The 17840-nt window shown below is 37.6% G+C and overlaps 1 protein-coding gene across 1 annotated transcript; it reads right to left on the minus strand.

Annotated features, from left to right (window-relative positions):
- Window positions 1–472: 472 nt before the first annotated feature.
- On the minus strand, window positions 473–17065 carry LOC136247965 (peroxidasin homolog). The gene is made up of 5 exons (XM_066039784.1): window positions 16999–17065; window positions 13898–14167; window positions 13576–13842; window positions 13260–13520; window positions 473–594 (listed from the first exon to the last, which is right to left on the minus strand). The coding sequence occupies exons 1-5, from the start codon at window positions 17063–17065 to the stop codon at window positions 473–475; spliced, it is 987 nt and encodes a 328-aa protein (XP_065895856.1).
- Between the last annotated feature and the right edge of the window lie 775 nt (window positions 17066–17840).

The following is a 17840-nucleotide window of genomic DNA, read 5'->3' on the forward strand; positions in this document are numbered from 1 at the left end:
TTCACTATTCAAGTCAACAGCTCTTTGAAGTTGTGCGGAGAGACCATCTCTGATCTCAAGAGCATGTTCCTTACAGGCCTCACACCGGTGTTGGTGAACCTGAGCTTTGATGGTTCAAGTATCTAGGGGATGAACAGACTGGCTAATAATTAAATCTTTAAAGGTGCAGTAATTTTTAGGGAGCATCAAATTGGGAGTGACAATAATTAGTAGGATTACCCACACTCAGTCTACCAAAGCAACATGGAAGAGAGAACAAGTTGTTCTCACTAGTGGTGCACACAATATGTCCAGTGATAGAAGGAAGAATATGTAGCCTGATTGCATCCTCCAATGGTTGAAATAGAGAACCAATATTAGGTATAGTTCTCATCAGGTAAACCCAGCAGTCGATCATTCCATGAGTAAAGGAGCAATATGCAGCATGTGGTAGATTACTAGCAACTTTTGGAAAGGAAGAAACCTCAGCAGTCTAAGTTGCTACCTTTGAAGTCACATGCTCTCCAGCAAACTCCGTTGTTCCCAGAGCTGCACCAAGATGTCGCTGGCCACGAGCAGTGAACTGTACATTGGAACCAGCAAAGATGACCTGTGCTGTGGAAAGATGTTCTAGCTTTACAATTAAGACTGTCTTGGTAGCATTTGTCAAATAACCATAATCTGGTCCAATAGATGAAAGATGCTGCCACCAGGACAACAGTATTGAAATGATCCAATGGCAGTACCATCATCTGCAAACCACTCCTGAAGAACATCAGGCACTATTGTTCGGATACACCTAATTAAAAGCACCACTGCTAAACTATACATGGCCATTCCAAGGGGGTCACCATGGGTTTTCCTTCAGTTGAAGGAATTTCCCCTTCACCAGGTATGATTTGCCTTCGTCAGAAGCTGGTATGGTGGTGTCACGTAGCATGCAAGAGGAAAAAAGACTAACAAGTGGCTACCACAGTCCGAGGTAGAACGATGAAGCTAGAGGTTATTGAAAGAAATTAGTTCTTCACCATAGTGAACATTGGAACTGATTGCTTGAGTGAAAATCGGTACAGGGTGTTCTTGACATTTGTTAAACTATTGTATTGGTAACTTGTAGCATTACTGTATAAAGTATTAACAGTTTTCTCTTGTATGATTTTGCAGCTTTAAGTGTTGTACTAGTGTGTTTTGTAACAATACTTCCTTATTTGGATCTTTGTTCCATTGGTAAACAAAATTCAAGATAACCAATAATTCCAATTCTATCATAGCTTTCTTGCAAAGGGATCTTAATCATTGCTAGCTGTCCGTCAAATCAGCCTGTTACACAACTTATATCCTCTCTATGCTTGAGTATGCTTTAAAATAATGTCTGGTCCTCCCAAAAGTTGGAGATATAGACAGAATTGAAATGGTCCTGTGTCGCACTGCAAGATTTGTGCATAACAACTTTAATAGAACAGCTAGTGCAACAACAATGTTAAAACCAACTGAACTGGCCAACTTTAGAACTTAGAAGAAACAAAGCTAACCTAAACATGTTTTACAAGATCATCATTAATCTTATCTCAGAAATACATGACCACCTTACCCAGTCATATACAACCACCTGGGGTCACAATAAGAGATATATTCAGCTGGCAACTAGGACAAACACATATCTATATACCTTCTTTCCATCTGTCATCAGATTTTGGAACTCCATCCCTGAAGATATTGTAAATTCAGCAGACTTTATTGATTTAAAACAATTTTAGAAATTCACTTGTTTAATTAGCTTTAATGTTTATATGTATCTAATCCAAAACAGCCAAGCTGTAAAAAAAGAGTGCGGCCCTCAGAAAGGCTATGGTGAAATAAGATGTGAAATCCAAGGTGGCGGCCAAGAAATGGCTGTGATGGTAGGTTAATGGTTAAAATTTTAATAACAACAAGTCAGGTGAATTTTGTGCTGCTAGGTCTTGGCACAAAATTAACCTGAATTGTCATTATTAAAATTTTTACCATTAACCTACCGCTTGGATTTCCCATCTTTTTTCACCATAGTCTTTCTGAGGGCCACATTCTTTTTTACAGCTTGGCTGTTTTGGATTAGATTTCACTTCTTTTTATATTTGTATACCCCAAAGCCGGCCCATGGCCGGCCTGGGGGCTTTTTTTAACCTATTTTTTTTTCTTTACCACAGGAAGAAGAGAAAGATGAAGTTTTAAATACTTTAACTAATTCTGATTATATCAGTAAATGTACAAATTATATAAATACATGTAATAATGCATTTATTACATGCTAATTATTCCCTACAGATAACTTGTTTGCAACTCTCTACAACGTGATTTCGTTTGTAGCTGAACTCCCTACAAGGTAACTTCTTCTAGCTGATCTTTCTACAGGGCAATTTGTTTGTAGCTGAATTCTTTACAGGGTGATTTGTTTGCAGCTGAACTCTGTACATGGTAGTTTATTTGTAGCTGAACTCTCTACAATGTGACTTCTTCTAGATGAACTCTCTACAGTGTGACTTGTTTCTAGCTGATCTCTCTTCAAGGTGACTTGCTTCTAGCTGAACTCTCTACAGGTGATTTGTTTGCAGCTGAACTCTTTACATGGTGGTTTCTTTATAGCTGAACTCTCTACAGGTGATTTGTTTGTAGCTGAACTCTCTAAAGGGTAGTTTGTTTGTAGCTGAACTCCTTACATTGTGTTAGTGTTGCACCAATATCCAAATTAGCCGATTATTCCGATAACCGATATTAAGCAACAGAATTAGCCAATACCAATAACCGATCCGATATACACTAATAACACTAACACTCATCCTCATCATTATTAAATGACTCATATTAGTGACATAACCATTGACATACAGCTCATTCTAGGCTAAAATGTGAAATTAGATATATACCACAAGTAAAAGTTACTCATGGTAAACAGGTTTTAAGTGCAGTTTACTATTGCTATACAGCTGAGACAAGTGGCTGGTACTACATAGAAACCTAAAAACCTCAGTTTACTGTTGGGCATGGCCTAAACCCTGACAGCTTATTATGGGCATGGCTTGTAGTCACCACTAATCCATTAACATGTAACTTAATTAAAATTCCAAGGAACTTATGTCTAGCCTCACCCACATAATTATACTGCATAGCACAGTGGAGATTAACATTGGCCTTGATTTAATATTTAATCAAAACTTATTAATCGGCTAGTAGCCAATATCGGCCCGATACCGATTATTGAACCCATTATCGGTGCAACACTACATTGTGTCTAGTTTCTAGCTGATCTCTCTACAGGGTGATTTGTTTGTAGTTGATCTCTCTACAAGGTGATTTGTTTGTACCTGATTTCTCTGCAGGTTGATTTGTTTGTACTGTAGCTGAACTCTGTACAGGGTGATTTGTTTCTAGCTGATTGCTCTACAGGTTGATTTATTTGTAGCTGTAATCTCTACATGGTGTATTGCTTGTAGCTGCACTCCTTACATTGTGTCTAGTTTCTAACTGATCTCTCTACATGGTGATTTGTTTGTAGCTGATCTCTCTACAAGTTGATTTGTTTCTAGCTGATCTCTCTGCAGGTTGATTTGTTTCTAGCTGATCTCTCTACAAACTGATTTGTTTGTTGCTGATTGCTCTAAAGGTTGATTTGTTTGTACTCTACAAAGTGTTTTGTTTGTAGCTGATCTCTCTACAGGGTAATTTGTTTGTAGCTGAACTCTCTCCACAGTGACTTGTGTGTAGCTGAATTCTGTAGAGAGTGACTTAATTGTAGCTGAACTCTCTACAGGGTGCATGACTTGTTTATAGCTGAACTCTCTTCAGTATGACTTGTAATGTTCTGAATCTCTACAGTGATATATAATTGTAGCTTAACTCTCCACAGGGTGACTTGCTTCCAGTTAAACTGTGTATAAGAGTAGCTGTTTGTGGCTGAACTCCCCACAGAATAACTTGCAATGTAATAGAACTCTATAATGGAGTAAGCTGAATGCTCTATAAGGGTGACTGTTCTATTAGAGTATCTCGATCTTGCATTTGTTACACGGAGTTGGCTTTCGAATCATAACTCAGTGGTTTGTAATCCGATTCTTCTCTACTATTGCAAGGACTTCTAGGATGAGTATTCCAGTTATATACCGATTTTCAGCTCACTGCTCTAAGCGGTTTGCCTGGTAGACGTGAAAATTCTAGGTGTTTTTAATCACAAATCTAATTCTTGGTGTTTTTAATCACAAATCTCGATTGCGCAATTGTTACACACCTTCGGTTTCGTGTCATATCTCCGTGATCTTTATTTCGATTGCTTTCAAGCTACCAAAAGGCACTCTTACAATAGTTGATCTATCCACAAACCGATTTTCAGCTCGTTCCATGAAGCGGTTTATCCTGTAGGCGTGACAACAAATCGATCTTGTTTTACGCGAATAAATTGTCAAAAGTCCTGAACCGTTCTTCGGATTTGCACCAAATATGATAATAGGATTCGCTTTTGGACTCCATTTCTCTGTACCAAATTTCAAGGCAATCGAAGTACGTGCTTGCGTTTTATAGCAATTTTTGCAAGAGTGCGAAAAGACGAAGAAATAAATTAAAAATAAAAATAAAACCAAGAAAAAAAACCGAAACTTTATCTACTCGTATCTCGGAAATGGCTTGAGCGATTTCCTTCAAGTTGTGAATGTGGACTCCCCTAGCTGGCGGGCAACTCTGTAGCAAATTTGGTTCCAATCAGATAAGGTATCACCGAGATACAAAAGTGTGAAAATGACGCTTTCTTTCTTCTTGTCAATATACCCACTGTGTGGCGCGCCGGCTTCTTGGGCCGCACGCTACTCGATTCTGAGTTTTGTGCATTTTAAACAAATAAATAAATGAATATCATTCGCGGTTATTATGATATCACAAACAAGACTGAGTGGTTCCACAACAGGGTGATAGCTAATAATATCGCACAGTAGCAGTACCACTCTGTCTAGCTATATGGTAGTATTACCCAGCGTGGCATTTAGATACTCCCATGACCTGGGATTTAAGTGAGGTTTTTGCAGCACTCAATTAATGCAACACCACTGCATGTTAACTTTTATTTATTGTAAACATTAAATTACATTTTCTAGGCAGCACAGTGAGTCAGAAGTTGCTGCATGACAGCTTCATCATTTACTTGGTTTTCTAATAGAATGATTTTCCACCATCATTTATTCTGTGCTGCATATACTACTGCATTGTGTACATAGTAAGGTTTAGTATAGTTAAGTGGGCATGCTACTAATCCCTATGGCTTCACATGCAAATAATAGTTTTTATTAATCTCTGCTATCTTTTCACTCCCTTTTGCATCAGTTGTGCTTGTGGTAATTAAAAATCATGATCTTCAGTTAGAAGTACTGGCATTAAGACACTGTTTAGCTAGTGTTTAGACAAAAAGTATAGATATTCGACCAGTTTTGGAATTAGTTTCTAAGTTCTTGTTCTATTTTCATCCTCTACTACCTACTGTAATGCACTTGTCAATTTCATGCCCTACCCCCCCACCCCCAGTGAGGGTGGGGGAATACAGGGGATTTGACAAATCGTGGTATCAAATTCCCCACTACTGGGGCAAAATCAGCTGTCAAATCCCCACCCCCATATTAGGGGATTTGACATCACCTCAAGGATGACTAAGCGCATATTTCATACATGCAACTAGTAATAAATCTGCCCTGTAGCTAGTAAAATTATAGCACGTGCGATTTTATTGTTTAGAAATGCAAGTACCGAAAATCGGTCAGTGAATTGGACAGTTGTCAATTGCCCCAGGAGTGGGGACAAGAAACAATGTCAAATCCCACCTGGGGTGTGTGTGTGGGGGGGTAGGGCATGAAATTGACAAGTGCATAAGTATACAATAACAAACAATGAAGAGTAGTGTTCCACAAGGATCAATTCTAGGACCTCTTCTCTTCCTTATTTACGTAAATGATATGCCGAAATCCATCTCAAGTCATGTGTTTTTATTTGCAGATGATACCAAGCTTATACGAACCATTTCTACTTTGGCAGACCATGTACAACTCCAAACTGATTTAGATAATCTAGCCAAATGGTGTGACGTGTGGCAACTGAAGTTCAATGTTACTAAATGTAAAGTGATTCACTTTGGTCGAGCCACACACAGCTTTGGAGGCTACTATCTTAATGGTGTCTCATTGGACTCAGTTAATTGTCATAAGGACTTGGGTATTATATTTAATGCAAATTTAAAGTTCCACCAACACGCTTCTGAAGTAGCTATGAAAGCGAACAGGGTATTGGCTTGTATGAAAAGAAGCTTTATCGATTTGAATGAATTTGTACTATCACGGTTGTATAAATCAATGGTTCGACCAATATTAGAATACGGAAATGTAATTTGGGGACTCCATTATGTATTAGATCAACGTAAACTTGAGGGTGTGCAACGGCGTGCTACAAAACTAGTACCATCTTTAAGAGACAAGTCTTACATAGATCGACTGACATCAATGAATTTACCATCTCTTTTGTACAGGCACAGACGTGGTGACTTAATATTTCTTTTCAAGATGTTGAACGATTACTTCAATCTGGATCACTCCAACTTTTTTACTTCCTCCCACAATACACAAACTAGAGGTCATGCATATAAATTACTTAAGCCCCCTGCCCACCTTTCATGTCGGGTCAACTATTTTGGTACTAGAGTAATTAATGATTGGAACAATCTTACGAGTGATATTGTAGGAAATTCTTTATTAAATAATTTTAAATCAGCTGTAGATAATTACTTTTATGACTATAGATTTATGTTAATGTAATAATTATCTAATCCAAAACAGCCAAGCTGTAAAAAAAGTGTGCGGCCCTCAGAAAGGCTATGGTGAAAAAAGATGTGAAATCCAAGGTGGCGGCCAAGAAATGGCTGTGATGGTAGGTTAATGGTAAAAATTTTAATAACGACAATTCAGGTGAATTTTTGTGCCGCTTCACAAAATTTACCTAAATTGTCATTATTAAAATTTTTACCATTAACCTACCATCACAGCCATTTCTTGGCCGCCACCTTGGATTTCACATCTTTTTTCACCATAGCCTTTCTGAGGGCCGCACACTTTTTTTACAGCTTGGCTGTTTTGGATTAGATTTCATTTCTTTTGTATTTGTATACCCCAAAGCCGGCCTATGGCCAGCTTTGGGACTTTTTAAACCTATGTTTTTTTCTTTACTACAGGACGAAGAAAAGATGAAGTAGATGTACTTTAAATATTTTATCAGTAAATGTACAAATTATATATACTGTATAATACATATGTGACCGGATTTGCGAAAAGGGGTCTTCCACACACATCCAATTTGCCAAATTTGACAATTGATAACTTCAGATTGGAAAGAGCTATTGCCTTGAATTTTGGACAGTGGTGGGCACCACTATAGCTGAATACGTGGTGAAATTTTCAGGTTAATATGTTACTTGAACACTGAGTTATGGTCTCCAACGGTTACGGAATTGGATTTGTGTGGAAGACCCCTTTTCGCAAATCCAGTCACATAATATTATATTGATTACAGAAATCTCCATGGTGGTTTCTTTGTAACTGAACACTCTACAAGGTGACTTCTTCTAATTGCTCTCTCTACAGGGTGAATTGCTTGTAGCTGAACGATCTACAAGGTAACTTCTTCTAGCTGATCTCTCTACAGGGTGATGTGTTTGTAGCTGAATTCTGTATAGGTGATTTGTTTGCAGCTGAGCTCTTTACAGAATGGTTTCTTTGTAGCTGAACTCTCTAAAAGGTAACTTCTTCTAACTGATCTTTCTACAGGGCAATTTGTTTCTGGCAGAATTTTCTACAGGGTGATTTCTTTGCAGCTGAACTCTCTACATGGTGGTTTCTTTGTAGCTGAACTCTCTACAAGGTAATTTCTTCTAGCTGATCTCTCTACAGGGAGATTTGTTTGTAGCTGAACTATCTACAAGGTAACTTCTTATAGCTGATCTCTCTACAGGGTGATTTGTTCGTAGTTGAATTCTGTACAGGTGATTTGTTTGCAGCTGAGCTCTTTACAAAATGGTTTCTTTGTAGCTGAACTTTCTCCAAGGTAACTTCTTCTAACTGATCTTTCTACAGGGTGATTTGTTTGTAGCTGAACTATCTACAAGGTAATTTCTTCTAGCTGATCTCTCTACAGGGTGATTTGTTTGTAGCTGAATTCTGTACAAGTGATTTGTTTGCAGCTGAGCTCTTTACAGAATGGTTTCTTTGTAGCTGAACTCTCTACAGGGTGATTTGTTTGTAACTGAAATCCCTACAAGGTAATTTCTTCTAGCTGATCTTTCTACAGGGCGATTTGTTTGTAGCTGAGTTCTCCACAGGGTGTTTGTTTGCAGCTGAATTCTCTACATGGTGGTTTCTTTATAGCTGAACTCTCTACAAGGTGACTTCTTCTAGCTGATCTCTCTACAGGGTGATTTGTTTGTAGCTGAACTCTCTACAGGTGATTTGTTTGTAGCTGAACTCTCTACAAGGCGATATTTCTAGGTGATCTCTCTACAGGATTCCTTGTTTCTAACTGAACTCTCAACAGGGTGATCTGTTCATAGCTGAAATTTCTACTGGGTGATTTGTTTGCAGCTGAACTCTCTAAATGGTGGTTTCTTTGCAGCTGAACTCTCTAGAACGTGACTTCTTCTAGCTGAACTCTCTACAAGGTGACTTGTTTCTAGCTGATCTCTCTACAGGGTGACTTGTTTCTAGCTGAACTCTCTACAGGTGATTTGTTTGTAGCTGAACTCTCTACATGGTGGTTTCGTTGTAGCTGAACTCTCTACAAGGTAACTTCTTCTAGCTGATCTTTTTACACTACATATTTGTTTGTAGCTGAGTTCTCTACAGGGTGATTTGTTTGCAGCTGAACTCTCTACATGGGAGTTTCATTGTAGCTGAACTCTCTACAATTTGACTTCTTCTAGCTGAACTCTCTACAGGGTGACTTGTTTCTAGCTGAACTCTCTATAGGTGATTTGTTTGCAGCTGAACTCTCTACATGGTGGTTTCTTTGTAGCTGAACTCTCTACAAGGTAACTTCTTCTAGCCGATCTTTCTACAAGGTGATTGAGTTTTTTGCAGCTGAACTCTTTACATGGTGGTTGCTTTGTAGCTGAACTCTCTAAAAGGTGACTTCTTCTAGCTGAACTCTCTACAGGATGATTTGTTTGCAGCTGAACTCTCTACGTGGTAGTTTCTTTGTAGCTGAACTCTCTACAATGTGACTTCTTCTAGCTGAAATCTCTACAGGGTGACTTGTTTTTAGCTGATCTCTCTACAGTGTGACTTGTTTCTAGCTGAACTCTCTACAGGTGATTTGTTTGCAGCTGAACTCTCTACATGGTGGTTTCTTTGTAGCTGAACTCTCTACAAGGTAACTTCTTCTAGCTGATCTTTCTACAGGGTGATTTGTTTGTAGCTGAATTCTCTACAGGGTGATTTATTTGCAGCTTAACTCTCTACAAGGTGACTTCTAGCTGAACTCTCAACAGAGTGATTGATTTTTTTTGCAGCTGAACTCTCTACATGGTGGTTTCTTTGTAACTGAACTCTCTACAGGGTGATTTGTTTGTAGCTGAACTCTCTACAGGGTGATTTGTTTGTAGCTGAACTCTCTACAGGGTGATCTGTTCATAGCTGAACTCCCTATAAGGTAACTTCTTCTAGCTAATCTTTCTACAGGGCGATTTGTTTGTAGCTGAGTTCTCTACAGGGTGATTTGTTTGCAGCTGAACTCTACATGGTAGTTTCTTTAAAGCTCTACAATGTGAGCTGAACTCTCTACAAGGTGACTTGTTTCTAGCTGATCTCTCTACAGGGTGACTTGTTTCTAGCTGAACTCTCTACAGGTGATTTGTTTGCAGCTGAACTCTCTACATGGTTTATTTCTTTGTAACTGAACTCCCTGCAAGGTGACTTCTTCTAGCTGATCTCTCTACAGGGAGATTTGTTTGTAGCTTAACTCTCTACAGGTGATTTGTTTGCAGCTGAACTCTCTACATGATGGTTTCTTTGTAGCTGAACTCTCTACAAGGTAATTTCTTCTAGCTGATCTCTCTACAGGCCGATTTGTTTGTAGCTGAACTCTCTACATGATGGTTTCTTTGTAACTGAACTCTCTACAAGGTGATTTCTTCTATAGCTGATCTTTCTACAGGGCGATTTGTTTGTAATTGAACTCTCTACATGATAGTTTCTTTGTAGCTGAACTCTCTACAAGGTGATTTCTTCTATAGCTGATCTTTCTACAGGGTGATTTGTTTGTACCTGAACTATCTACATGATGGTTTCTTTGTAGCTGAACTCTCTACAAGGTAACTTCTTCTAGCTGATCTCTCTACTGGACATATTGTTTGTACCTGAACTCTCACATGATTGCTTCTTTGAAGCTGAACTCTCTACAAGGTGATTTCTTCTAGCTGATCTTTCTACAGGGTGATTTGTTTGTAGCAGAACTCTCTACAAGGAAACTTCTTCTAGCTGATCTCTCTACAGGGAGATTTGTTTGTAGCTGAACTCTCTATACATGATTTGTTTGCGGCTGAATTCTCTACATGATGGTTTCTTTGTAGCTGAACTCTCTACAAGGTAACTTCTTCTAGCTGATCTCTTTACAGGGTGAATTGTTTGTAGCTGAACGATCTACAAGGTAACTTCTTCTAACTGATCTCTCTACAGGGTGATTTGTCTGTAGCTGAACTCTCTACAAGGAAACCTCTTTTAACTGAGCTCTGTACAGGGTGAATTGTTTGTAGCTAAACTATCTACAAGGTAACTTCTTCTAGCTGATCTCTCTACAGGATGATTTGTTTGTAGCTAAACTATCTACAAGGTAACTTCTTCTAGCTGATCTCTCTACAGGGTGATTTGTTTGTAGCTGAATTCTGTATAGGTGATTTGTTTGCAGCTGAGCTCTTTACAGAATGGTTTCTTTGTAGCTGAACTCTCTACAAGGTAACTTCTTCTAGCTGATGTATCTACAGGGTCACTAGTTTGTAGCTGAATTCTCTACATGGTGGTTTCTTTGTAACTGAACTATCTATAAGGTGACATCTTCTAGCTGATCTTTCAACAGGGTGATTTGTTTGTAACTGAACTCTCTACAAGAAAACTTCTTCTAACTGATGTTTGAACAGGGTGAATTGTTTGTAGCTGAACTCTCTACAGGGTGATTTGTTTGTAGCTGATCTCTATACAGGTTACTTATTTCTAACTGATCTCTTGAATTCTGTTCAGGGTGACTGCTCTATTAGGATGACTGCTCTATTAGAGTATCTCGATCTCGCACCAAGTTGGATTTCGTGTTATAACTCCGTGGCTTTAAGTCTGATTCTTCTACACCATTGAAGAGCCTTTCTAAGATGATAACTCCATCTGTACAGCGATTTTCAAAGCATTACCCCAAGTGGTTTATCTGGTAGGCGTGGCAAGCATAATAATAATAATAATAAAAATTAGCTAATCTCGATTGCGTAATTGTTAGACACTGTTGATTTTTTCGCTGTATCTTCCTGGTTTTTAGCTCGATTTCTTTCAAACCACAAAAGGTTTGAGGTTCAATAGTTAACCTATTCACCCACCGATTTTCAGCTCCTTCCCATACGCGGTTTACCCTGTAGGCGTGACAACATATTGGTGTTATTTTTCGTGCATAATTGCTCATAACTCTTTGCCTGTTTATGGTATTCCAGCCAAAGTTGGTACAGAGATGCGCCTTTATACCCCCCTTCTGTGTGCCAAATTTCAAGGCAAGCGGATAACGCGTTCGCGTTTTATAGCAGTTTTTATAAGTGTGCGAAAAGAGGAAGAAAAATAAGAAGAAAAAAAAAAAACCAAGAAACTAAGCCAATTTTTGAAGTCGCATATCTCAGGAATGCCTGAAGCAATTTCGCTCAAATGTGGAATGTGGAGTACTGAAGTTGGAGGGAATGTACACAGCAAAATTTGTCTTGTTACATCAAGGCAGCACAGAGCTACAGAGGTGCGAAAATTGCGTTTTCTTTCTTCCTGTCAATATACTCACGGGGTTGCGCGCCGGCTTCTTGGGCCGCACGACACACTACCGTGTGTCTTGATATTCATAGTTTATTTTTGTTCATTGCATATAATTTATGTATGTATATGTATGTAATTGAATGGGTGTACAGGCTTCTAAGCCTCAACCCAAATCACATCATAATCATAATCATAATCATAATCATAATCATAATCATAATCATAAAGTTTGAAGTATTTGTGCAAATGAGTTATTGAATAATGTAATTTATGCATCACAAATAAATTGAGTTAACATGCATGCTGCACTGAGAGTAGAACTTGCACATAATCACTGAGACCTAAGTGCATGCTATGACCTAAGGGTGCGCTATGACCTAAGCACGTCAGTAGTGTAGAAATGATTTTAAGCATTATATAATTGACAAACTAGTTTAAGAAGTTTGGGTCACATGACACAAAAGATGCATAAAAGATACATAGATACGTATCAACCCAAAAGATATATAAACTATGCAGTACATTGTAACGTAATTTATTAAAATGTGACTGCATCTGGGAAAACATGACTTATCACACATGACAACAGATTTATTTTTTTCACAAAGAATACTAAATAAACTGTCTAACTTTACAATAATAATCAGCTATTTAGATATGAGTAGTCTGCTTTTGCTGGCTGTTTTTCATTGCACAGTGGTAAGCCGTATAAGTGGTCTGGGATATTAATGTGTGTGGCATTTAACAAAACATCAGAGCTGTAAATTTTATTTCATTTTGATACCTGAATAGCTCATCATTGACCAAATTCATCCCTAAACAATCCTTCATACTTTTCATTAAACAACCTCTTTCCATTCCCTCCAACTCCTCCCATCATGCCTATTGGAGCTCACCTGATGCAGACATCACCAACTTAAATGTAGTGTTGGCTACAGGGAAGTGGCTACATAGCAGGTAAAAATTGGTGAAAAATATGTGAAATTTGGTACATATAGCTTCAACCATTGGCAATCTACAACACTCAATACTTAAAACTTGCATTTCTTGATGCTATAGGTGATAAGAACAGTTTTCCCAGATTAGGTAGCAAATGTGTAATGATACTAGCTAGTAGCATGTCAAACTTTTACAACTGCTGTAGTAAATTTTATTTTTGTATTCATTCTGCATACCTGTTTCTTCTGTTCTGGGTTCTCTATCACTATGTAAATTTCACCATGCTTGATCACTACTTACCATAGACAGTCACAGTAGCTCTATTTGACATTGCTGATAATGATCCACTCCTTACAGTACACACATAACTACCAGCGTCACTACTTGTTACATTAATAATTGTTAGCGTACTAGTGCCACCAGATTGTGTTAATTGACCTGTGACATCACTACTAGCATGAGACCATGAGAATGTCACACCAGATGATACTGATGATCTACATGTTAAACTGATTCTTGATCCAACAGGTACTAGTCTGCCTTGAGGATGAGTGGTGATTTCTAGAATATTTGAATAACATAAAATTATTAAGCAATCGTCATACTTTATGCTTACTTAAAACTGTAATGGTAGCAGTGTTTGATGTAGCCTGACCAGCTTCATTCGACACTACACATCTGTACTGCTGAGACTGTTGTAAGTTACTCACATAATACATCTGCATATTGGAACCGCTAATATTTCTCCATGGTCCTGTATTAACGCCCCTAGTCTGCCAGTGATATCTAATTGTTCCTCTGCCAATTCCCTCACAATTTAGAGTAGCAGTTGTCCTAACAGTTGTTAACTGATTGGTGGGGTGAGTTGTGATACTGGGACGGCCTGTGAATAAAGCATGACTCCAGATATATTACTTGTCATAATGTGACTCACATACCGTACACATTCACAATAACATTATTAGATGCAACTGATCCAGCCTCATTGCTCACTCTACACCTGTACATGTACTCGCCAATAGTCAGTGTTGCATCAGTAGTGTATGATGCTGCATTATCATCACTAACATTTGTCCAAATACCTCCAAAGCTTCTTCTTTCCCATGAATATACAAGTGTTCCTCTACCACTAGCTATACACATGAGAGTGATACTTCTTCCTCTTTGTACATCACCACCAGTTGGTTGAGTAGTGATTGATGGAGGACCTAACCAAACAAATACAAATTAATATAAATTGCAATGCTAATTGTATAGACTCAAGATTAATTGAGAAATAATATGAAACAATTGAAGAACTGTATCCTTTGTGACACAATCATTTAAAATGCCATTTGTTCTATTTAAAGTGTGCCATCATGTGATTTTGTGTATCATTTTATTCCTCTTAAAATAGAGAGCACTCTAAATTTAATTTGAAGTCAATTGGACAATCAGAGAGGAAGTTATGGAGTGAATTATACAAGGTTAGTTTTATTGTAGTGTAAACATATTATAACTTGGATAGATTACACTTACACAACCGCTATATGGTTGTTTCAATATATATATACATCCATAGCATCACATTCTAAATACTCTATAACTTCAAGTGAGCATTTTAGCAGCCTCTGCACTTATCCTTTAGTGAGCACAACCTTAAGTTAATGGGAACAGAGATAACTGGTCTCTCACATGCTATCATGTAGTTAGATGATGCATTCATGTACTTTTGGAATGTCGATAACAAGGATTGTAGATGATTCTTCAAAGTGATGTTAGCACTACTATTAAAGAGAAACAGTAAGGAGAAGAATTACGTAGGTTGGAGTGGCATATTGCTACTTTTGTATGCCTCGAAGCAGTCATCTCATGCGTGCATGTGCATCTGCACTTGCTCACATGCCAAAAAAACCAGACTTACAGATAACTCCTTCAACTGTAAACATATTAGCATTGTTTATTGTATTATATATCATGAACAATGCTAGCCTGTACAATAAGTTGTGAAATTTGATGTTTGGTTTCACGTAGATCAAGTTCTGCAATTTACAGTTGTATAATGGCTTTGTGGTTGCTCTCATGTAAAAGTAATTTAATATACAGTTTTATATGATTATTTGGTATGGTGTGTAAGTTACAGCAGTTTAGAACTAGTAGATAAAAGCCTCTACAAATTTGGCAGTACATTTTGGCTTGCTGTACATGTAGGATGACTGTCTTTCGTACAAGTTTATATTTGGATATACACTATTGTATGACACAGGTCTCTGAAGGGTTAATAAATAGTATGGAGGTATTAACTTTTGACTAAACTATTTCAATGGATTATCCAATGACAGGTGCTTTGTAAAATACCCATCACCTTAATACAGTGTATATCTAGTAGCTGTGAAGTTAAATGGGTTAAATCTTGAGAACGCTAACAGGAACTACAATAGAACTCAATACAAACAGTTATGTACTAAAAATGAACTTAAACAGGGATATGCTGAAGATCCATGAACTGTCACACACTCCCACTCAATGGAATACAACTAATTATATGCAATATACATGTATACTCGGATGTTATCATTGCTAAAAGCATAAGAATGTTAAGTTCGATTAGGGATCATAGAAAAAGTAAGAAAAAATGGAGACCACCTACACCTGCAGATATACTAGTGTACGTTTAATCCCCACTTCAGTCTATACCCATGGTGGATAATATGACCACTAGTATACAGTATTTGTAGGTATAAGCAACATCCTTTGTTGCCCAAATTTTTTCTATGATCCCTAATTGAACTTAAAATTCCGAATTATTTCTCACACTTGTTTGTTTTACTTTTATGCAATTTTACTTTTATGCAACATAATTATGACCGGTGAATGGGACCAGAGTCAATGTGTTTGTCTGAATGTGCTACCCCAATTATCCATTGCCATCTCAAAAGTAAAGTGGTGATTACGCTTTACTTTAAGCTATGTTCAGCCTGTTACACAGCATTACATAATGAAGAACAGTAGGAGGAGAAGTGCCTCTGTAATTAATCCAATTACTATGCAAAATGTGAATGACTTCTTTTTACAAATATAGAGAAGCCACCATGTGCTACTGTCAATTGAGTTTTTTAGCTTCCAGCAAAAGAATGAAACACAAACGAGGACAAAGGCAAGTCCATGATATGTGCATTGTACTTACTTACTGTGGCATGCCAAAAGGAACCAGTTGGGCTGAAGTAACATTGAACAGCAAAAAAATTCAAATGCATAGCCTTAGTAATTATTAAATCAAGCTAGTCTGAAGGCATCAGACAGGAAGGTAGGTAGTTAGTATTCTAATGAATAACTTTTTAAATTTATTGGATGCACTTCAGGTTGTATTGAAGCACTTTGGGGCTCGGTTATACCCAGCCAATTCTGCCAAGGTGTCAGGAGGTATTGTGATATTATGTTTAGGTCATACTTTCTCCAGAAAAACCCTAATTTCCATGATCCCTACTTAACAGTATAATGTTAACTCATAATGGGGTATACAATTAGATTGATATATAACCACTTTAAAGTAATTATTAATTTCACTAGTTTATCTTTGACAAAGGGAAAATCAGCAGTGAATACATCATATTGCACTTCATTGGATAATTTGGATACACTAGTTCCATTTGTAGCTGCTGGCTAAAACCATCAGCAAGACAACATGATGAAGCCATACTACGATACATTTTGATTATGACAAATCCAATACTTTTATGTCACACAACTTTGCTTTAATGCACAACAAGTTCCACAGGACAAAAACTTAGAAATTCAGTGTTGGGGCTCCTTCAGTGGGCTAAAAATTGGCTTTGAGTGATTATTATATGTGACCTAATTTTAGAAAACCGTCGATATACGCACAATTTTCAAAATGCATTTTATTTGTTCTTTGTTTTCTACAGAGACAGGGGAATGGACTAGCTAAGTTTCAGCTTCATAAGTTAAGCAGGGTTGGAAATACAGCACTAGACAGCCGGACGAGCAAATAAATTGATTAGTACAGAAGCTATCGAGAAAAGAATCTACAGGCGCTCACATAAACCATCATAACGTACTGATAAAACGGTGTGCGGAATTGAATCTTCACTCATTGTGTTCGCCATATATCCACCAAGGTATAGTTTGTGCCCCAGGCATGCTTCTGTGTTCGAGAAGGAAGGAAAATTCACTGAAAAACGATCGTCGGTAAATTCTTTCGTCACCGAAACGTAAACAAACGCCTGTAGCTAACTTCGAAATCCTTTCGTGTATGGAGATGAAACAAAGATTTTTGTACTCCCTATGAACAGGCGAACATGATGATTCCAAAGATTTACCCATTGGAGGCTGAATTCGCCCACCAGTGAGGCGATAAAAACTTGTGTAATTTTATTTCTGGAGCTTGCGTTTTTTACCTATAGTTTTTAATTGCGTTTTATTACAAAAGTACTATTGTGCGTATATCGACGGTTTTCGAAAATTCGGTCACATATTCTGCTTGAAATTACACAGGATATAGAACAGAAGTTAGAAAGAAGGTCACAAATGTTATTGTGGGATCTGTCTGGGTTGTTGGCTTAGCTCAAAAAAAGAATTGTGACTGGGTCTGTGAAAATAGGGTGTGTGGGCATTTAGAAATTGCCTACTTTTTCACACTTTAATGTGCCATGACTTTGTATTTCATTATTTCATGGCCATGAAAATTTCAGCATGTATTAAACATTTAGTTCACTTTAAAATACAAGTTGCAGAATGAAAATATGCTATTCCAACACTGAGATATGATATCGTATGTGTAGTTTGTGCCAATATGCCATATTTTCAGAGGCCCATTATCAATTGATGTCAAACAACACTTCAGCAAGAAATAATTAGCTATATTTCATTGATTTGTCAATA

The sequence above is a fragment of the Dysidea avara genome, chromosome 2, assembly GCF_963678975.1.
Source record: "Dysidea avara chromosome 2, odDysAvar1.4, whole genome shotgun sequence".
NCBI lineage: Eukaryota > Metazoa > Porifera > Demospongiae > Dictyoceratida > Dysideidae > Dysidea > Dysidea avara.

What these genes read in the sequence shown, in the direction of transcription:
- LOC136247965 (XM_066039784.1), bottom strand. Translation starts at nt 17,065, where the DNA reads ATGGCGAACACAATGAGTGAAGATTCAATTCCGCACACCGTTTTATCA. An exon ending in AGTACGTTATGATGGTTTAT is followed by an intron (nt 14,168 to 16,998) that starts GTGAGCGCCTGT and finishes TTGTTTGGTTAG; the next exon opens with GTCCTCCATCAATCACTACT. An exon ending in TGTTATTGTGAATGTGTACG is followed by an intron (nt 13,843 to 13,897) that starts GTATGTGAGTCA and finishes CTTTATTCACAG; the next exon opens with GCCGTCCCAGTATCACAACT.